The 22,603-nt window shown below is 43.4% G+C and overlaps 1 protein-coding gene across 12 annotated transcripts in view; it reads right to left on the reverse strand.

Moving 5' to 3' along the window:
- The window catches only part of CD96 (CD96 molecule), a 47,915-nt gene that overhangs the window by 19,168 nt on the left and 6,144 nt on the right, over nucleotides 1–22,603 (reverse strand). For 4 of the 12 annotated variants that reach the window (XM_054056324.1, XM_054056322.1, XM_054056325.1 and 1 more), the window contains 7 exons: nucleotides 21,941–22,061; nucleotides 12,485–12,910; nucleotides 8,670–8,779; nucleotides 6,958–7,180; nucleotides 2,869–2,924; nucleotides 936–1,026; nucleotides 390–566 (listed from right to left, as the gene is read on the reverse strand). In XM_054056324.1, the coding sequence (XP_053912299.1) occupies nucleotides 390–566; nucleotides 936–1,026; nucleotides 2,869–2,924; nucleotides 6,958–7,180; nucleotides 8,670–8,779; nucleotides 12,485–12,910; nucleotides 21,941–22,043 (1,186 nt within the window). In that variant the 5' untranslated portion in view covers nucleotides 22,044–22,061. Of the gene's footprint in view, nucleotides 1–389; nucleotides 567–935; nucleotides 1,027–2,868; nucleotides 2,925–6,957; nucleotides 7,181–8,669; nucleotides 8,780–12,484; nucleotides 12,911–17,160; nucleotides 17,402–21,940; nucleotides 22,062–22,603 lie in introns of all 12 variants that reach the window. The other 8 variants (XM_054056333.1, XM_054056331.1, XM_054056330.1 and 5 more) reach the window with 8 other exon arrangements.

Below are 22,603 nucleotides of genomic sequence, written 5' to 3' on the forward strand. Positions count from 1 at the left end.
CTCTGAGGGTTTGATTTTCCAAAGAGCTGCATTGTATACATGTAGACTTTCTGCCAGGAGTGCTCAGTGAGAATCAAATGATTATAATAACTCACTGGTTCCATGTGGCTAAGCTAGTATATTTTGGGGTTTGGGAAGTGCAGTATGATACTGCCTAAACAAACAACAAGCCTTTTATGTTAGTGGCAGGGTTTCTTAGCTCATTTACAGGCTTGAACAAAAACTTGAGCTAAAAAATCTCCCAGAAAGTTCAAGCTGTTTGATAAACTTGTACAATGAAGCTTCCATACTCTAGCCATTTCTTCAGTATTTTAAATGTCAGAGAGTACATTTCTTCAGTGTTCTTAATGTTTTACATTTCAGATGTGTCCTATCTGTGAAAAACCTACCGAAGAAAACAAATATTTCTTCTGATGAAATATTCCGTGTTTCATTCCCAAGGAAGGAAAAGAGACACGCACACAAGAATGTCTTATGTGTCTGATGGGTCCCTTGCAACATCAGAGTTGATCTCAGCTGATAGAAGCCTTCACTGTCTTGCATGTCTTCTTGTTCAACAGAAATTTCTTGGGGAAAGAAATAAAGAAAAGCTGCAAGACTCTCTCATTAAAACTGAGACTATAAATCAGAGCTGTGCAAAATATAGGTACTGAAAAGCAAGCTCATGTGGCTTCAGGTTTCTTTGTTGAGACACTATCAAAGATTTGGCAAAACCAGCAAAGTTATGCCAAGCTGTTGTTCCCATCACTGGCAATTGCAAAGGGCTATGGTCATGGCTGTTCACCAGCTTTTCCCTTTGAGGAGGCTTGGTACTCTCCTCTTCACCCAGAAGGACACCTACAGGCTCCCTGTGGCTGGAGTGGATGAACAACCACCGCTTTTCTCGGGAACCACTTCTACAGCTGTGCCATTGTCCTATCGACAGGTTGCATTACCTCCGGGCTGCTCTGTCAGGCTCACTCTGTCCACATACCACACAAGGCTTGGCTTGGGAAATGCCTTTCTCACGATGCAGCTCACATTCGGCTATGGGGCAGAAAAAAACCATTTGTTAGCCTCCGTCATATCTCACCTGGCTTCTGGCTTCCAATGTCCCTTATAGACAGAGCTTATTTACTTGCTGTCCCCCTTGGGAAGGGAGCCTCTCTTCCTCTTTCTTGTGTTTCTTTCCCCTCCATTCTTCTGGTTGCACACACGGTTGAATGAGAGCCCAGGGACACCCCCATTGCCCTGTGCTGGGTGGAGAGTGACTGGGCTCCAACATGCTCTACTCCAGTGCTGTGGTTGGAGAGATGTAGGGTGACTTCTTAGCCTCCTGCTTTCAGCCCAGTGTCTTAGTGACAAACACTCACATGGAGAAACACTGGAATCTCTTATGGGCACAGCGTGTATGGGGAGAATGAGACACCCCCGATTGCCACGTAAATCCTTCATTAGGCAGATGAAGAGACAAATCCTATGAAAAAGACTGCCTAACACAATGATAACGTTGAGTATACAGTATCAGATACCTTTGCAGAAGGTATGACAGGTAAGAGGTTTCCAGAAGTCACATGGAATTGCATACTTTAGATGCAGTACTTCAGGCTGTATGACAGTTGCTCCAAAAATCTTTATTTGTGCTCAATTTAATTTCTCATCAAGCAATAGGTGGGAAGGACCTCAACATCAAGACTCAATGAAGGGTTGGTTACTAGCAGGGTGGGAGGTCTCATGCTTATGCTGCCTGGATGTTCCAAATTACATTTACTTAGCATCTTATAGTACTAAGAGAAATTACCTTGTCCATTTAAACAAAGAGAAGAAAGAATAAAATGACTACTCATGTAACACAAAGCCCTCTTGCTCCCACTTTCAAAGAAAGTTGTTCACACATACAGTTGAAAACAAGCTTGAGGCACTGCAGCCAGCCATAGTCCGTCGTTCAGTATGAAGACTGAAACTACCTGGCTGAAACACTTCCCTTGCCCTGGTAAATAACCTCTGAACTTGACTGATAGTGTGATTACTTTCCCTGCTTCTTCTCTTCATTATTCCTTTATTTTTCAGTGATTTGTAGTTCATAATATTTTTATAAATGCTTCCTAAGAAGAAATACAAATCTGACATTCAAAGTAGATTTAAGTCTTTTAAGAAAGGGTGGAAAAGAGGAGCAAAGGAGTCAGTATGTGGTTTCTATTACCTGGTTTCATGGTAGCAGTACCCCTTGCTCTGCTCAGCAGGACAGTGCAGACAAAAGCCTGCAATGTCCCACATCACACCTAGAAATAGGTCATCAGGAAAATTATACTGAGTTTGCACAACTGACCCATGGCTTGTCTGACAACAGGTGAATAATGTTAATAAAAGGTTCTGCCTGCCCACAAGTGCTGTTTCCAAGGAAAACTTTATCTTAATTTGGGATGCTCACAGATCAAAAGCTTCAACCTAGATGGTTCCAACAGGATCCCCTCCCTTTGGAGAGGAATTTTATGCAGTGTAGAGAGGGGAGCTGGATGCTGCTGGCACATGGAGAGAGAAAGGGAGCATGACAGCTCCCTGCAACACCACAGATTCCTCACACCCTCTTGACCCTGTCCTGAAGCTTTCCCAAGGGCTAATGCAAAATAAGGTCTTGCATACACCATGGAGAAACCCTTAGCTAGCTCCAGTTCATGCTCACTGAAGCAGCTCACTTCTGCAGGGATAGGAATCACTGAGAAGAACAGGCATGAATGGCTGACATTAACTCATTGGCTCACTTGTCACCTTGTGAGCTTAGTGGGTTTGGAGGATCTTTCTCTGTCTGATTCAGCCTAGCCTGCCTGGCCCTACTGGGGTGACATGGTGACAGTCATGGATATTAGTTTTCGATCCAAAATTGCTCACCTTCTGTGAGGTGCCAGCTGAACCTTCCTGCAGGCTAACAGAGATCTCAGGGTAGGCTGGAAAGCAAACAGAAATGTATTAGTGAAATGGCTCCTGAAGGTCACAATAACAGCTCCTAATGAGACTTAACAGCCTTGTTTCGAAAAAGAGTGGAAATGAAATCCTACATTCACCCCACATCTAGTGAGATAAAAGCTTGTACAGCTTCAATTTGAGGTCAAGGAAGTGGTTTACAAGCAGCTGCTACCACAACATCCGTAATGTATTTCACTGCCAGTCTGAACCCCTCTTGGGCAGCTGTGCTGGAGAATAAAGAACAAATCATGCTACAGTCATGCTTCCACCATGCCTTCAGCAGAGCCTCCCTTCCTGGGCCCGCTGAAGTAAAGCACTCTCCAGTTATGGGTTCATCCAGGTGTTTACCAGCCAAAGTCATCTACAAAGGCTTTCACCAATCCCCAAAACATTCATTGATCTAGGGTACCAGCCATCCACACGCTGTTGCCTGGGCAGACACGTGACAATATCATACCATAGGTGCTTCTTGCCTCTCTGGGGAGCCCTGAGCTCACCTTCAAGCCAGAGCAGCAGGTTTCTGATGGTCACATCCACAAGAAATAGAAGAAGTGTTTTGTTTTGTTTTCATAGCATGTCGGTTCTAGGTGCATCTGACCGAATAGATAGAAGTGGTCAGGTACTGTAAGCCTCTCTAAGTTGGCATTTCTAAATCAGCTATTGTGATCGTTGCTTTGCAGTAATATTAACTGACTTGTTAAGGACTGTTGAAATTCTGCTAACATATAGCAAATCTCAAAAGCCTTGGATAAGTTATGCTTCTGGCCCTTTCTAAGCCTTAAAACGAGACTCAAAACAAGTTCAACCCCCGGATTAATTGAGAGATTCACAGTTCTTTCTCTTTCCAACCTAACCTCACTGTAATCTCTAACATTAAGACTAACGCCGCTAATTGGTATAGAGTCATCTCAGTTCATTGTGTTCCCCTCTGAGGTGAACTGCTGAAGTTTTCCTGTTGTTTTATATAGTGAATCCACCAAGGACTCTCCATCCTTCTATTTTTAATTTACATTTTCCTGCCTGGTTTAGTGATGGATTATACCTGGGAGCGACCTATATTTGATCAAGGTGGCCTTAGGGTTTTCTAGACTTAGGGTACTTTTTGGGTGGAATTTTGGAATTTCCTTTGTTTTATTTTTTCCATCTCAGTTGTTGTTTTGTTTGGTTTTTTTTTTTTTCTTTGTTGGATTCTTTTTATCAGGAAATTGTCTTAAGCTTTCATGCTTGTTTCTGCCTTGTCAAAACTGGCAAAAGACAACCATGCTTTTTCAGAAATAAAAAATGTCTAGTAAACTGGATCTTCTAATCTCAGCTAAAAGTTGGCTGGGAGACTAAATAACACCTGATGTAATGCCTGTTTTTCCTTTTGACTTCTGATGAGAACAGGCTTTTCTCCATCTGTATTGGATGCTGTCTTCTGCTTTCTCAGAAGACATGTTTGCTGGGTAACTATTCTGGCAAGCAGCTCTCAAACAGACCTCTTGAATGATCTAATAGATATTTTCCATTTAACATCTCAGCCCCTCTTAACAGTTTGACATTCATTTGTATTGCTAGGATATATACCAATGTTTTAGGTCTAGCAGAAACTCAATATTTAGCATAATAGTTTCTGCTGCTGAGCTTTTACTCTTACAAAAAGGAGAAATCAATATTTGGCAAAGTTAGATGTGAAAAGGCCATATATTTTTCTCAGAAACCTGTATCTTAAAGAAATCTGTTCTAGAAAAGAAATATTTTAAAGCATTTCAGTCTGAAAGTACCTTCTTAAAAAAACCCAAAACTCTCTCGATTGAATGTCTGCTTTTACTCAACCTATCAAGACTCTCAACTCCATTAAGAGTCTCATTTATACCTTTCCTGTCCTCTACTCCCCAGCTCTCAGCCATACACAGGCCACCACACGCATCTGTAGGGAAGTGCCACTGCTGCCACTCAGACTTTGGTATCTCTACTGTACTTAGCCCTGAAGAATTTGTCAGAGGGCTCTTACAGAAGGAGCTTTCCTCAGGCAACAGGGCCTTCCTCTCCTCCTCCTGCCCATCACAGCACCATGGTGTGATGCCTTGCCTCCCTGCCCTGCTTTCATGCCACCCAGCCATGGGGTTCAGCTGCAGAAATGTTTAGATGACAAGGTGGATGGCGGGCTTTTCCCCACATTTCAGTTGGTCTTGGTTCTGCATTCACGTTGTTTCTAATGGCCAGGATGACTGATAAAACCAAGATAATGCTGTTGACATCGTCCACATTTACTATCACATTTTAGGTCCTGCCCTGGCCTTTTGACGTTGGATCTCCTTGCTAGGAGATAAATATTCATGTCTTCATTCCTTGGTCAGCCTTGGCACAAGGAACAAGAGATGTGCTGTTGTCTAAAGTTGCTGTTTGTCTATCCCCCAAAATCAACTGGGGATTGCTGGTTATTGTGGCCACTGTCTCTGCATGTTCTCTGCCAGCCCCTGCCCTGCCAGTGCACGGACCCTCTACATTTTGTTTCCCCTCCTGCTGCAGCACAAAAGAGGTAAATAGGGAAAAGCTGGTATGATTTAATCATAAGCAGTGTGATTTCAGTGAATGGTAACAGGAAAGAGTGACATGGCAAGCAAAATAGTTACTTTACAGGCAAACTATTTGATGTGAAAGGGCTAAGAGTACAATATAGCATTTACTCCAAGATCTGGACTCTATTTGCTGATGTCTGAGAGACTTTCCTTAGGACCCACCGCGAACCAGCTCCCAGGGAGACCCTCCAGACAAACCTGCCCTCAGGGCACCAGCAAGAGACTGACCACTCAACGTCTTGGTCCAGAGCTAGGCAGCAGATACTGGGAGCATCACACCATCAAAGACCACATCTGCTTTCTCTATTTCACTTCTCTCCCCTGTTGTGCTAATATGCTGATGTGGGTGCATGCACCGACAACGACATGCAACAGTAATAGTGAGAATAAGCCAAATAAAGCAGCCTCTTAGGCTAACAGGTACAGAAGCTCAGGCAAGAGCGGCAGCAGAGACTGGGGAAGGAGAGTTCAAGTATGTTAGTATACTTGAACAATTACCCAGGTAACATTGTAGCTATTTGACAAATGCTAATTTTTAAAAGTAAGTCCCATGTCTGAATCATACAAACACAAGAGAAAATTTCAAATAATTAAATTCTATTTTTATTTCTCTTGCGTCAGTGACCAACAGCCCCTATATGCATTTTTTTTTGTGCTGCTCTCCACTAAATGTTTCTTTGCAGAGCATCAGCCTCACATGGCTGTGTCTTGCCCAGTCTGCAGGCTTCCTTAGGCAAGCAGCGACAGTAAAGGGGCTGTTGACAGAAGCACTGTTTAACACCCATTCATTTTAGAAGCATTGGAAATATGGTTTCCAGACCCACTGTTTCATAAGCAGAAAAGAAGGTAGCATTGCTCTAATTCAGTTGTATCTCAGCATTCGTAGTAGTTCCTAAGCCACTAGAAATGGAATAGAGAAGTAACTAAAGATGGGGAAGGCTTCCAGCATGAAATGTCAGTCCATATGTTTGTGGTACAGTTGAATATCACGTGTCTTTGAGGATATGCCTCTGCAACAATAGCACTTCCAAACTGCTTTAGCTGCTTACTTAATTTTTGGCTGTGATTTCCTAGCCAGAGGCAGAACGGTCATTATGTGGCTGGGGCACAGAGATCTTGATCAGCAAAGTACTTATCTCAAAGTGCCAACATAAGCTTATACATTAGGGTGAAATAGCGGCAATGTGCATACTAGTGATGTTGATATATGTGCAATGGATCTACTATTTTTTATGCCAGAAATTGAAAAAAATGGCCTCAAATTCTTTCTATGAATTATGGAGGTTTTGGCTAGCATTTTAACTTACTACAGCTGAAAACAATACAATGTAAATATATATATATATATATGAAAAAAAACCCAGCTTATTTCAAAAACTATTGCCTTCAGAATTAGACAGAAGTGTTACCTTTCTGAGTGCAAGTAAGCAGACTGTTGGCATAAGCCCCTTACCGAATACTCTCACAGTGGTGCTGCTCTTCTGGATTCTCTCTGGGTGGTACAACACATGGCAGGAAAACACTCTACCATCATCCGTGATTTTGGTGGGGAAAATCTGTAGGGTATGATTCAAACCCAGGTGGACTTTTTGCCCATACAGCATGCTGCTGTTCCTGTACACTGCCGGACAGGAAGGTTCCTTGGTCACAAGTTCCTCTTTCCTGCCATTTCCACCCTGTGAAAAGAGCAATCCAAAAAATTGTGTAAAGACCAGACACCCTCCCCAAGTATTTTTGTAAACCATCTCTATTCCCACTATGAAAACCTTCCCTCCAACCCTAGCATTGTGTAGGAGTAAGTGGACATTTGTCACACCTGTTTTTTTCCCCAATACATTATCTCCCCCAGAACTTCAAAACCAATAGTGATCATCATCTTACAACAAACTATAAATAGCTGTGTCTTGTCAGTCCTGATATCTGTAGCCTGCAGAGACAATAACAGAGCTGCTTTCTCTCTGCAGCAAGCTTTTAAGTTATGCTGAACATCCCATATATATTAAATGTGACTGAAATTCCAAGAAAATCCTTGTCCTTTTAGATTTTAAATAGTGAGAACCTGATAATAATGGCCAAAATTATCTCTTCCTAATGCCTGCTTAGCAGCCACCCTTAGATATAAGTGCAACCAGCACATCCTAGACATCTGTGCCTCAGTATCTGTTTGCAAGCTGTACTCTGAATGAGACTAGGCAACCCACGTATGTCATTGCACTAAGATTTGGGTTTTTTTTTTCTTCCATTCCTCTGCTACTTTGTAGAGTGAACTAGCAACAACAAAGAGTAGTAAGGACAAGGATGTTCCCTACAAAAATTCTAAGAATTTTAATGGTAAGAATGCACTGCAAAGGGGAGAATCTAAATAGAGTATAACCTGGGACAAAAGACATAAAACCCTAAAATATATGAAAATCACATTTAAGAAAACCCTCAACAATTACAGCTTTTCGATGACAATAGATAGAAATTAAAAGGCAAAGCACAAGGACACTGCTAGCTGGTTAATAGCTATCTCTACATACTAAAATTAATGCAAAAAAGTTACATTAAAATATGCATACATATGTTTATCCAGAAAGTGAGATGTAGTACAAAACTATAACAAGACCTAGATCTCAGAAAATTGCTTAAAAATCATTTTTGTGTGGTTAACTATATAACTGGGTTTGCACGTCTTTGGTGTGCATCTGTGACACAAAGGTTAACAAAACCAAAAACATTACAGTCAGCTCCTTTTTTCTTCTATTTCAAAGCAACCTGATATCTCACTACCTTACATGTAACTGTCTATTTTTCAGACACACTAAAGCTTCACTACAGCCAAAAAAATCTGAGAAATCCGATGCAAGGAATATTTTAATTCTGTTCCATTTATTGAGTTGTTTGCCACTTTCCTTGGGCCTGCTCTACATTGTACTCCTGAAAAATTAAAAGCAATTACGATGGAGTTTTCCCTTTTTGTTTCTTTAACAGCTATTGTTTGTGGTGTCTATGCTGCGAAACCATGTTTGTACTTTTTCTCTTTATTATTTCAATCCAATGTAACCGTTGCCTTTTGTTTAGCAGATTCTACAGAACACAGTAAAGCCTTACATTTCTATTTCAATCTGCAAAAATACCCTGAAGTCCCTTCTGAAATTTATACCTGAGATGAAAATTACTTACCACTAGCCATCTCAAAGGATAATTGGACACATTTTCTGAGGCAGTGTCCTCAAAGCATGAGATTTCTAACGTCTGGTTTAGTCGCACTTCCTTCACGTAGTACTGCTCCTCTTTTATCATTGCAACAACAACAAAAAGTCCAAGAAGGAAAATCAGAAACATGATGTTCGTTGTGCTTTAAAAATGAATGCAGACTAGCCTCCTGTTCAAGGAACAAGCACTTTTTTTGGTTAGAAGGGAGCTGTACTTTTCAACTGTTATGACAGACACATTTGTTAAGTGAAAACTTCGCGTGTGATTCAAGACACAGTTTTATTATTATAATTCTCAGCTTTACCTGATTTTTTTCTTTTTTTTTGGCAATTCATAAAAACCTTTGCTTAACTGCAGGATCAAGATGTCTCCATTTGGAGCCGAGAATAGTTTGAAACTTCAGTTTTTCTCTTACAATTTTTTTACTGCAGCAATAAATTTTCACATCAATTTTGTACGTCTGTATTTCCTTTTCTCTGAAGATGTACTCAGACCTTCTTTTCAATAAGGAAAGTGTTCAGCATGTCAGGCAGGTTAAGATTAACCCCATTTTTCAGTATAAGTGCTCCTTTTGTTATTCTCCAACCTGTCCACTACCAGAAACAGAAAGCTTGTCACTCTTTCCTTTGTCATCTGTTTAAAAGCGAATATCTCAGCATCTCCTGCTCTATCTATTCCTGGTCCAGAGCTCCAGCCCATCTATGGAAGGGCCAAGTAAGGCACTGAATAGAGCACAGCTGTGGTCCAAACATCAGGTCTGCATGTGTGCAAACATTTAAGCAGGGAGAGCTGTGGTGAGGGCCATGAGATGCTGCAAGTGTCTTGGCGAGTGCTGATCTCTCCAGCCCTAAGCTGGGTGGTGAGTGGCAGTGCTGTGCAGCTGCTGTGCCAGCCAGCCTCCCTGCTGCTGCTGTGCTGCACAGACTTGCCTTCCCTCTTCCCTGTAGGCAGGCACTAGAGCACACCACAGGGAAACTCTTGAACACGTCTCCCGTAGTAGCTCCAGCTTGCATGCTGAGCTATGACATAATATAGATATAAAGAGACAGAGAGCTATACAGTTACCTTGAGGAGTTAGAGGATACCTACAGTCTCAGATGGTTATATTATTTGCAAGCGGGGATTTTCTGGTGACTGTAACTTCCTTTATGTCTGGTACCCCAGCATGGGGTGATGGTGCCAGTACACAGCCTGTGACACAGGGATGTGAAGAATGGCAGCACTCAGAGTGGTGCCTAGAAGATGCAGTGGCAGAAGTAGCTTGTCTGTTCTCCACCAGAGTGAAGCGGCTGAGGAGGCAGCTGCCGTGGTGGAACACAAAGCAGAAGCCCTAATGGGGCTGGATAATGTGTAAGGGATAAAGAAAGAGCAAAGGAAGCAAATTCATACCTTCCTCAGGAAGATATCTGCACAGAAGACTTAACTAGGACAACCTATCGTGCAGAAGTGCCATGCAGCACAGGAGAAGTACAAAGACAAGCAGTCACTCCAGGAGCTCAGTCTGCAAACAGCCTCTGCCTGTTCTCACAGTCACATGTCCCAGCTGCTTGTTTTCCCCCTTGTCTTTGATTCCCATGTTCATGAACAGCCTGTTGGCTAAGGTTCTCTGTGTTTGTCAGTTCTATGTAGGCCTGCTGCTCTGCAGGCTTTTTTGCAGTATCTATTAGTTGAATCCATCTGGATTCACTTCACTTTGATGTAGCTGGGAGCTATACTTCATTAGTGACTAGCACCCTTCTCCATCCCACTCATAGGCTGAATTAAGGTCTTTTGCCTTCTTTTGAGTGGAAGTGGTTCATTGCAAAAGATCTGGTTACCTTAAAATACAAATGTGAAAGAGAGATTTCGCAAACTGAATTTTTTAGTTCTCTCTAGCAAGCATTTGTCAGTAGCACAGCCTGCTACGTCATACAGTTGCTGAAAAAAGCCACGGGGATGTTAATATGAACAAGAGCTACCCATGTTTAACATGTAGATAGCAATAACAGCATCAAACATGCTATTATCAACCAAAAGCACCAGCAAGAGAAAAGGAGCAATGCTGGATTAGCATTGCTACTATATTAAGGAAGAGATAGAGAAAAAAAATCATGTGAAAGAACAGAAGCATGAGAGGGTTTCATGCAGCTACCAGCACTGTTTGTACTTCATTGGTCTTTGATTGATCCAGCCCCCCTGCCCTGTGAAGTGCAGGAAAATTCCCAAAGGGAACCCTACTGCAGCACGCTCCTGTATGTCAGGTAAAGGTGCAGCTTCCTCCTTGACGTAATTATCCAGCATGTAGTGTTTAAACACACATCCTCTATGGGACATGCAGAGATGCTGGCCCTAATTTTGCCTTTACAAGTTCATCAGGACAGGAAGATACTGCTGCGTAGATCCTGAGGCATGACTCTAGAATAACAGCACTGAAATATTTGGAGCCATTGCCATGCGGGAGCCATCATGGAGTGAGGTGTTAGATTTGGTGAAATGTCCCTTCATATGAGGCTTGCAGAGGACCCCGAGTTTGTTCGTCCAGAGTTACCAGCCTGCTTCAGAGGGAGGCCACTCCTGTGGCTGCTGAGGAGCTGTGCTCTGGCTCCATGAAGGCAAGGCTCCTTCTGCAGCAGGACTAATGTGATCCAACATGACGACGAATGTCCCTCCTGATACTAGTCTGGCCTCACGATGCAGGTGAAAGAGGTGGTGGGAGCACTGTGCCCATGGATGCTGCTGCCCTCTGCTACTCCTTATGTCACCTGCACCCATCCTGCTTCTAACCCTCGAACATGTGCTGCATCTACAGCTCTGGGCACAAGCAGGATGAGCACACTGGTCTTGCAGCTCTGAATGGAAACCATGACAGGTTTGTGGTATTTATTTTAATCCTTCTTGGCTTGTTAACTGAAACTTGGGTCATAAAGAGGTTCCTAGGGTCATCAAATCCAATCCCCCACACAAGAAACTTGCCTGACTTGCCCCACATACCAGCCCAGCTCCACCTTCACGGTGGTTTGGACTTTTGCCCTCACTGCTTTCTTTAAACAGCTGTTTCCAAAGTTGCTGTGCTAATGGCTGCCATTATTGTTTCATTTGTAGTCAAATCCATTCACATCCTGTTTAAACCCATTTGTTCCTTTGCCAGGATAATTTAAATACCCTCCCTAGAGTTTATATACTCCCCTGAGGCTTGAGCAGTCACGCTGCTTTCCAGATTCCTTTTTGCTGACAGAAGCAACCAAGCCTCCATTCCTGTAATAGTCCTAAGCAATCCCTGCTTTGCTCCAGTACATTTTTGACAGCAAGGACCCACATCTCTCCACTGAACTAACACTCAGCTCGTCCTGCAGATGCCAGCCCCGACCAGACAGGAGTGTTTTCTCTTTTGTGTGTCCAGTGCTGCATGCACACAGGAGCAACACTGTGTGGTTTGGACGTCCACTGTCCTCGATCCCACCATATCCTGAGCGACTCACCCAGTCTTCTCTGCATCACATTTCTCCAATATGAAAATGTAGAAACTGCCCATCTCACCACTTTTTTATTTGCTACCTACCTTGCTTAATCTTTCCTTGATTTCTATATTTTTCCAAACATATAAGGTTCCCTATTCAGGAGCTGGATAACAACAGCTAAAGAGAGCCTAGTGAGTAGGAAACTGTGGTGACAATAGCATTCAATGGCATCATTGCGAATGCCAAACCATCACCGACTTAGAAATGGTCATCTATCCTGATATTCTACTCCTCCCTGCCCTGCCTTTATTATGAAAAAACGTTGTCTCATTTGTGATCACTTACCTTCTTCTTTGATGATAAGTTGGATTTTTGCAGCCTTTGTTCCATACGGGTAAGTAACAAAACTGCATTCGTACTGCCCGCTAAGGGAAACAGTAATATTTTTCAGATGCAGAGCCCACTGATTGCACTCAGATGTGATGTTTTGATCAGGGGAACACAAAGCCTCTGTAGCATCCCAGCCACAGCACTTCCTCATGCTGAAGGACACTGAAAAGTTGTAAGAAGCCTCAGGAAATGTGGAGTAGTGGATACCATAACCGGGATGATAAACAGCTATTGTGTTAAGGTGGTTGTCATCAGTCTTGGACCACTGTGTCTGTATTATGTAGGTGGTGTGTGGTTTTGGGAAGCTGCACACCAGGGTCACATCAGTACCTGGCAAAGCGTGGACCACTTCTGTTTCTGTAATGATGTCTTCAGTCTGGCCTTAAAAACAAATGGAGCCATTTTCAGTGCAAATAATGTTTAAACAAAGCTTTCTCCTAGGCAGTCTTTGACATGCTTTGGTGCCTTAGCCACAGACATCCACAGAGACCCTGCAAATATGACAACGACCTTTCCATCGAGAAGATTTACAGCTGGTCTCCGTGAGTATAGATCATGGAGAGAGAACTGGGAGAGCAAATGTGCACTTGTCTGGAAGAGAGTGGGAAGTTCCTGTGTGGAAAGTAGCTGTCACACTTGCAGGAGAGAAATCAGAGCTCCTAGAGCCTCTGTGAAAATGGAAACCTTTGAAATGATACAAATAAAGCATAACCTGGGCTGAGTTACGTCCCATCTCTTTTTCTGAGCGCAAATAATTTACCCTTGCTGTCTGATTCTGCTCTGCACTGTTCCTGTTGCCCACTGACATTGCCTTCACTGGCTCAACAGAGAAAGCTGGTCTTTTACTTCCATGTCATTAAACAGCTTCTGCGTGGCCTAAACAAGTGCCCATTTCAGTGTCAGAGTGAGCTGCCCTGGTTTGTGTGGTTTCTTCCTCAATTAACTCCATAAAGCATGTTGGCAGTCCTTAGTGTGCCATATAGAGAAGTAACGGATCAGTGAAAGGATGAGGCTTTCAACAGAAGCCTGTACTACTTGGTTTTGCTGCTGCTGTAGTAAAATTAATTTCCCTCCCTTCCTCCCTCCTATGAACAAGTGGCTCGCAGTCCTTAAACCCCCGTATAGAGGGCACGAACAGATTCATGGAGATGAAGAATTTATGGATTGGGGAGTCATAGTGAGACAAGCAATCAACCACACCTACAGAGCCATTCACAAAAAAGGCCCTTTTTTTCCAAAAGGGCAAGGGATTCTCCAGAAAAAATGAGTTTGTGCATAATTTGTTAGGTATGGACTTTTGGCCCTCTACCTCCAGTGGATTTTATCCTCCCTGTGTATCTAAATATCACTGTAAATTTTTTTGGGGAACTTGCCCCACTGTCCCATCAGTCATGCTGCTGACTCCCCCTGGCAGCAGGCACATACTGCTCCCTTTCTTTACTTGAACAAAACAGGCACCAATTTCTTTTCTTTGATGTCTACTGTGGTACAGGGGTCCATGGTGCCCGAGCCAGCGGATGCCCTGGCAGAGGCCAGGTAGTCTGGACAGTGTCCACAGGTGGATGGCATGCCTAGTGCTCTTCCAGCTCAGCTGGGAGTGAAAGAGGAATCAGGTGCATCCGCAGGTCTGGTTTGACAGGGAAGAATCATAGAATAGCTTGGGTAGGAAGGGACCTTAAAGATCATCTAGTTCCAAGCCACTGTTATGGGCAGGGACACTTTCTGCTAGATCAGGCTGCCCAAGGCCTGATCCAGCCTGGCCTTGAACACCTGCACCTGCAGTACTACAGACTACAGGAAGAGTGGCTAGAAAGCTGCATGGAGGAGAAGGATCTTGGGAAACTGGTTGACAGTGGGTGAACACGAGCCAGCAGTGTGTCCAGATGGCCAAGAAGGCCAATGGCATCTTGTCTTGTATCAGAAACGATGTGACCAGCAGGTCCAGGGAGGTTATTCTGCCTCTGTACTCGGCACCGGTGAGGCTGCACCTCGAATACTGTGTTCATTTCCTGGCTCCTCACCACAAGAAGGATGTTGAGGCTCTGGGGTGTGTCCAGAGAAGAGCAACGAAGCTGGTGAGGGGGCTGGAGAACAAGTCTTATGAGGATTGGCTGAGAGAGCTGGAGTTGTTTAGCCTGGAGAAGAGAAGGCTGAGGGAAGACCTTATTGCTCTCTACAACTACCTGAAAGGAGGTTGTGGAGAGGAGGGAGCTGGCCTTTTCTCCCAAGTGACAGGGGACAGGACAAGGGGGAATGGCATCAAGCTCCGCCAGGGGAGGTTCAGTCTTGACGTCAGGAAAAAATTTTTCACAGAAAGGGTCATTGGGCACTGGCAGAGGCTGCCCAGGGAGGGGGTTGAGTCACCATGCCTAGAAGTGTTTAAAAGACGGGTAGATGAGGTGCTCAGGGACATGGTTTAGTGGTTGATAGGAACAGTTGCACTCGATGATCCTGGAGGTCTTTTCCAACCTAGTGATTCTATGATTCTGTTCTATGATTCTATGACCTGCAGGGAAAGGGCACCCACAACTTCCCTGGGCAACATGTGCCAGTGTCTCACCACTCTCATAGTGAAGAAATCCCTCCTTATGTCCAGTCTAAATCTGCCCCTCTCCAATCTATATCCTTTGCCCTTAGTCCTGTCACTGCAAACCTTTGTGAACAGTACCTCCCTAAATTTCCAGTAGCCCCTTCAGGTACTGGAAAGTCGCTTTAAGGTCTCCTTGGAGCATTCTTTTCTCCAGGCTGAACAAGCCCAACCCTCAGCCTGTCCTTGTATGGGAGGTGCTGCAGCCCTCTGATCATCGTTGTAGCCCTCCTCTGGACCTGTTCTGACAACGCCATATCCTTCTTATGTTGAGGATTCCAGAACTGGACACAATATTCCAGATGAGGTCTCACAAGAGAGGAATAGAGGGGCAGAATACCCTCCCTCGCCCTGCTGGCCACACTTCTTTTGATGCAGCCCAGGATACGTTTGGCCTTCTGGGCTGCAAGCACACATTGCCGGCTTATGTTGAGTTTCTCAACAATCAGCAAGAACAAGGGCAGAGTCCCGCATCCCCACAGAGCTGGCTGAGATTTGGTACCTAATCCCTGAATTGTGACTTGAACACATAAAGACTAGGTGCGTGGATAACAGAGATACTGAATGGCCATGGCCAACATTAATCTCCATTTTTTTATTGTTGTGCATGTTCTGTTCATCTTTTAATTGACTTCAAAGAGCTGAAATGTCATAAAAAAATAAATAAAAATAAGCCTCAGTGATGAGTCCTGTGAGAAAAATTACTGAAAACTATTTTTGCCAATCCAAGGAGCTTATTATAGCAAATGCTTACTGATTTCACTGCAAGTTTTGCATCAGTAAAAGTTAAATAAAAAGCTATTAGCAGTCTTGTGATCAGACAAGCAGGCAAGGGACACATAGCCAGTTCTCTTTCATATTCATACTGATGCTGTATTAGGTCAAAGGATCACGTAAATAATGCCTACTAAGAATTACTTGAATATTTTATATTAAGATGAAAATGTTGCATGTATAGAAACAGCATTTTAATTTGTGTTGTTTGTTAGCAGCCTAGCACTTTAAGTTGTTTAAATGGAAACCTTTTCATTCAAAGTGTTCTTAACTTTTTGTTAGTGTCTCAATGCAATTAGTCTTGTTTTATGACAACTTTATTTTTCCAAATCAAATTTTCCATTAGCCCATACTTGTGCTCCATTTGAAATTTAATAGAGTAAATCCTAGATCTTTAGATATCTGATATTCACAAAGGGCATGGTGATGTCCACTTTCAGCTTTGAGTGACTTCAGTGAGGATTTCATCCTCAGGGAAAAAAACCCCAAGACTCATGGGTTTCCAAAAGTAATTCCATAATAATATTGCTTTCCTGCATGTGCATGTCTTGAGGCTTTTAGTTCTTTTTTTTTGCATTTGAGAACTTTTATTCTCTATAAGTACAAATATGATATATTTTCCTTCGGCTTGGTCAGCCTATTGGGGGAGGTGAGGAGGGTTGTGAGCATTGGGCTCTTACTTGGTTTTCCTCAGACCATTTTGGTTTAAATTCCCTCTGATGGGGATGCAGTTATCCTTACTCAACTTTTCTGAAAGTTTTACTCCCAGTGACAAACTTGTTTCACAACCCTTTCATGCAGCACATAGGACTGGGTGGGGAAGAGGAAGGTAAGAATCTATTTAAGGGGTTGCAGCTGTACAATCTATCCCTGCCTTCTAAGTGTTTCAATTCTTCCTCTCTCTGTATACACAGGTATGTGTGTGAGATAGATATTTTTTCTTTGCTTTTGGAAAGCAGCTTTCCTTTCTGCCCATTGGAGATGATGAGATGTTGCTCTAACTACAAGTGAGCTCACCTAAGTGATTATTCTGGTAAAAGCAGGTAAGCATTTTGACTAAACAAATCTACTAGTCAGCACAAACCATTTACCTCTTACTGGTTACACATTATGACCAGGGTTATTAGAAAGTTGTCAGGAAACAGAAAATCGTTCCTGGTAGCTACAGCTTGCGCTAGTGAGACACATCAGTCTCTGTCTGCACATGCCACCCTTCCCCTCACCACCCTCCATCCTAAGCTGAGTTAAGGTGGCGCACTGACACACTTACCTGCGGTGCTGGGCAGTGAGAGCAAACAGAAGAGGGAGAAGAACCACCTTTTTTCCATCTTTGCTTGATGAAGTTTTGGTAAATATGTAGCTCTCTTGGCCTTCTCCCGGCAGTGTCTTAGAAAAGGAAGTCAAAACTGTCTGCCCTGTGCAGACAGGCAGATGTGCAACACAGTCATGCTCATCATTTTAGCGTGACTTTAGAGAACTGCTTCATTAAGTGCAAAAGCCTCAGTTTCCTGCTGAAGTGATAAAATTAGCACAACTTGTGAAACATTTATATTGAAAGCACTACCTATACTGCAAGCCCGTGATCGAGATAATTCTTTTTTTTTTTTTTTTTTCCTTTGTCTGTTCAGATGATCTCAGAATAAACAGTGTATTGAGTCAAACTATCCTGAAAACATGTCAAGTATCTAAAGCTGAATATCTGGTACATAGCATACAAAAAAGCTGACTTCTTTTTTTCTCCTGCTTCAATTCCTTCTTCTGTTATTCCAAAATAGCCCAACTATACTATTTCAAGACTGTCGACACTCACTGTCTTTTAAGAAAACAGCAAGATAACAGAACCAATCCTCCTAAATTAAAATACAGTGAATTGAGAGTTTTCCAGATTCACTTTTAATATTTTTTTTCCTGAGAAAATTAATTATTTTCTGCAGGATGAATAATTACACCATCACACATGACATGATCATTTGGTGTGGTTAACCCCTGTACCCTACTCTGTTCAGCTGGTAGCTTTGGTGTTGGCACATGGCTCCTGCCAGTCCTGTGACCTGTCTTTGTAGCAGGTCACCTGTAAATCCTTCTGAACTGCCCTCAAAGCATATTTCATTTCCATAAACTGGGCATACACCTTTAAGCAAAGCATCTCATTACAGACAGGTCTTATGCAAATTGGACCTGCTGCTGGCAGCTTTTCAGAAAGAAACAGATTTGAATTCTTGCTTATCACACTTTTTCCAAAGCCAAAGAAGGAGGGCAGGACACTTCATGTGTACAACATGGACATATATCATCTGCTGGTTCTTCCTGATGTGGAATGGGTGTTCAGAAGCACAGGTGGGAAGAAGCGTGATCATCCCTGTTAGCTGCCTCCCCAGGTGCCCAAGGACAACCCAGCCCTTGGACTTTGGGAGTGAGCTGATTATGGCCCACCTACCAGGGCAGAGAAGTCAAGTGACCAGGGTGACACAGTCCCTTAAATGGATACCTCTCTCCAACAGCAATGCCCTCCCTTGGGTGGCTAGTCCAGACTTGCATGATCCAAGTCCTGGCATTTCTTTCCTGAAAGGATTTCTAGGAGGTCTGGGCACCCTTGCTGGCCTCTTTCTCTTATGACAAACCTCTGCTGCTCAGGCAAGTCCTATGGAAATAGCCAGCCACTGCCTGCAATTTTCTTCCCAACTGTTTTCCCTTTCCTCCCCAACTACTGACTTTTGCTGACCATGGAGCTTCCCGTAACTCCAGCATGCAAGGCACAGTTTTAAAGGTGAAAAAAGAAACATGTCATTGGTCATTTCCCTATTTTATGCACTAGCATATGCAAACAACATCTATACCACTTCCGTAATTTACGCATATGCAACCTGTTGGTAATGCAGGCTAAGGTCTCCAGCTGGAACAACTGATAGTGCTGACCAGGCTACAGCCTCCAGACATGTCCTTGAGGATAAATGCTGCTACATAAATCCTTCTTTTTGCATTGCTCCCCTACCTGAGGAAATGCATTAAACCCAGGCACTGTAAATGCACTGGATGCCTGGGTTACTGCTAAGGCTGTCTCTGGGGATGAAATCTGTGCTTGTCACTTAGAAGCCTGACAGAGAAAGATCTGTCTCAGAGGATCAAGAAGACCTGAAGTTGAGGATGAACATAATATTCAAGCCATTGTAACTGACAGCCACAGAAGGGAGTGAAAATATTACTAAAGATACATGCTCTGGTTTCCAGTTCAGAGCGGAGACCATAAAGAATGCAGAGATTATCTACAGATACTAGAGTCCAAAAGAATTGAACTTCATTCTAGAATTTGGGCTTTCATTCATGAGTGCAATTACCTTAGCTCCTCCTACTGATGAGTTCATGTAAGCTTTGTACTGTGACAGAAAATATTTTGTGTAATACGGGGAAAAAAAGATTCTGAAATGAGCCTCTTTATTGTTCTGAAACATACATCAGAATTCAACAAGACAGCCCAAGTGCTGTGTGGTGTATTCAATAGGCACAGAAATCCCTGAGAAGTTTGAGTTACTAGGTCACTATATCTTGCCCTTAAAATTTGTTTCTCCTCTAAAATAACATCCCCAAAATATACTGCTGCCATGTGGCATTGTGTTGGCTAAATGTAGCCACACAGCATTGTTGCTGAGCTTAGTAATGAAAGACAGAGAAGAAAGAAAGCTCCCAGCTTGATGGATTTTTGTTCACTTTAGAGCTGTGTTTTGCCCCAATTCCTACCTTAAGCCCAAAGTCTGCAATAGTCATTCACCCTGCTGCTGACATTGACGTGCATGAACAGCTCAGACCTGCCTCTGCATACAACATCAAAAGCCACTTCTGAGACATGCCACTTATCTCAGCCTGCCGGCAGGGAGCAATCTCTTCCCTGGAGCAGAACACAAGGTCCTTCTCACAGCAATGCACATTATTATGAGGCATTCCTCCCTCCTCATTCCTTTTCCCGAAGAGTTATTCGCAGGCAGCTTGGTAGGTGCCATGGTGGGATGTTAAACACAGGGTTAAGTACAGTGAGAATGAGAGGAGCTACTGACACATGCCCTGGGGCAGTGGACCTCCATAGCTGGAGGGGAGACATATCTGTAATGGGTGGGCAGCCGCAAGTATATTTGTCTCAGAGTCGGGATGCACAGGTTTTTCCATCACACTACATGTGCCTTTCTGGAGAGACCGAGAAACCACTGCAAGAATGAGGAGAGGATTTAAAGGAAAAGAAACTATTCCTAGTCAAGAGACACATGTTGTCAGGGCATGTGTGAACCACAGCATACTCTTTTGGGCTGTACAAGCAGTTGGCCTGACTGATCTTTGTGGATCCCTGTGTCCCAGGTGGCAGCAGTGCTGGTGGGAACAGATGAACCCTGAGAAAACCTTGGGAGGGGTCACTGGCTGTGCACTGCAGGGCAGGCTTCTGCCCACTGCTCAAGGTCTCCTTTGCTGCCTCATGTGACATTAATTTTTTTCCCCTCAGGTGGGAATAGGGGTGGCAGGGGGCATCCTTGAATTATTTTCTGCAGATCTCTTCACCACTGGAGGAGGCATATTGAGCAGTATAAATGATTCTTTCCATGGCAGTGACCCCTATTATGCCTCATGCTCAAAGAAACCCTCAGCTGCAATACAGTTCTACCTCAATTACAGTAAGCTGCACCTAAGAAAGAAGCAGAGCTGCAGTCAGCCCCACAGAAAAAGAAATCTTGAACTCCAGAGACAAATTCAATTATTCACAAAGAGAGATTTTTCAGAAATGCGAGTGTGTGAGCTCTTCCTGCCAGAGGCGAGGATGATTACCCTTGCAGACTGGTGTCCTCTAAACATTGCTTAAAGAAAGCGCTACTCCCCAGTGAAAAAAAAGAGGGAGACTTTGAAGCAAGAATTTCATTAGAGAGTAAACTAACCTTTCAGGTTTGCTTGGTGCTTGGCACAGAAACTGCCACTTTGTCATTGTGTTTTGGTTTTGAACTTCTTTGAAAACTGTACTAATGGCTCTGTAGCTGGCAGGAAACCCTGGCCGCAGCACCTTACGGAAGGATGGATGAGTGGGTGGCACGGGTTCAGCAGGGTTGTGTGACAGGGGACAAGCCACTGCGGCTGTGGTAAGATACACGCCAGGCTTTTTCAGTGACCCCTTGCTTCCTCCAACTCCCCCATCTCTAGCTCTAGTGCCTCTCACCTGCTTGCAGCACTGTTTTCTTTGCCTGAGGAAGAGAGAAGGGTGTTTCTCGCTCTACTTTCTTCTCCTTCTCCTCCCTTATGGTTACACGCTCGTGTCCACATGTTATATTTGACATAACAGCTGCATTTTCAGCTGGGGTGTTTAAGCAGCATCACAAGGTGTATATGCATCCCTTTCAATTTTTCCAGCTGAAAGATGTCTGAAAAGACTTTTCAGCCCCCACCCTCACTGACATCTGTGACTATGCTCAGCCCTGGCCATTTCCCTGCTCTGGCCTGCCCTGCCCTAGTGCTGGAGCTGCCCCATGTCCTTTCCCAGCTCCATCACCTCTCCCGGTGCCAAGACCAGCTGAATTCAAGATGTCCCTTTCTACAAATATTTCATTTGCCATTAAATCCTGCTGACATTTTTGGGCTAAATCCAACCAAGAGAAAACCCTTTAATTAAGCCTTTGCTCATCCCTTTGGTATATAGTTCTTTCTTCACTTTGTAAACAGGGAACTTGCTTTTCAGCAGCCTTACCCTATACTACAAGTCAAAATGAATGGGTAGGCAAGGAATATAGCCCTTAAATCGTCTCTTCCTGCTGTCTGTGGAAAATATCTCTTTTTGGCCATTTCATGTTTATAAAGCCTTTCAGATAAGGCAACAGGGTGCCTTTCGGGAAAGCAGGAGGATCACAGGGAGTGACCTAGAGTGGAGTTCCTCTGTGTGCACAGCTCTGTATCTGTGATGTAAGAAAGGGGCTGCAAAAGCGGGCAGTAGTTTTTTTTTAATTAGAAGGCCTAATTTACATGCTATGTTTCAGAGAAATAAAGAACATGTTCGGGAATAAATAGAAGAGAGTTAGATCCCTCACCTTGTCTACTATTCCAATCACCGGTCTCTGTGGTCCTCTCCTCCCATTTAATGTTATTTCTGATCATCGATGGTCCCTCTGTGTAAGTTGTTGAACATTGCATTGTTCAAATTGCAAGTTACTGAAAAAGCAGAGTATAAAAAGTATAACCAACTAACAAAACATATATAAAGCTCATTGACCCAACAACTATACACCGATGGAAAACCACTGTGTGAAAGCCAGCCAGATATTTCCTAAAAAATTAAAGACTTTTCAAAATGAATTGGAAGGCACATGTGAGACCAGCCCTGCTTTCTTTGGCCACTCTCTTGTCCAGGTACTGCACAAACCATGCTTTCTTCCTGTTTTGCACAGCGTCAGCAAAGGCTTTTCCCTTGTGCTCTCATCCTCTACATTTTGTAAGAAAATGTTTTTAACTAGGTTAATAACTGTGTAACAAAATGTAATGGCACCCATAGCTTTAAAAATGAATTTGTTAGAAAAGGGTAGCCTGTTGCCAGCACTGGGAAACATCTGCTCTTGTTAGATTACAAGGCTGAGGTTTCCAATGAAGCTTCCCAAAAGGGCCATGTCCTCGCCTAGTCGCTTTGTCAGGAGCTTTAGAGACAATGCTCGGAGCAGCTTTCATGAATCATGCCTGCAAGAGAAAACAGGACTGTG

The sequence above is a fragment of the Cuculus canorus genome, chromosome 1 (genome assembly GCF_017976375.1).
Source record: "Cuculus canorus isolate bCucCan1 chromosome 1, bCucCan1.pri, whole genome shotgun sequence".
Lineage (NCBI taxonomy): Eukaryota > Metazoa > Chordata > Aves > Cuculiformes > Cuculidae > Cuculus > Cuculus canorus.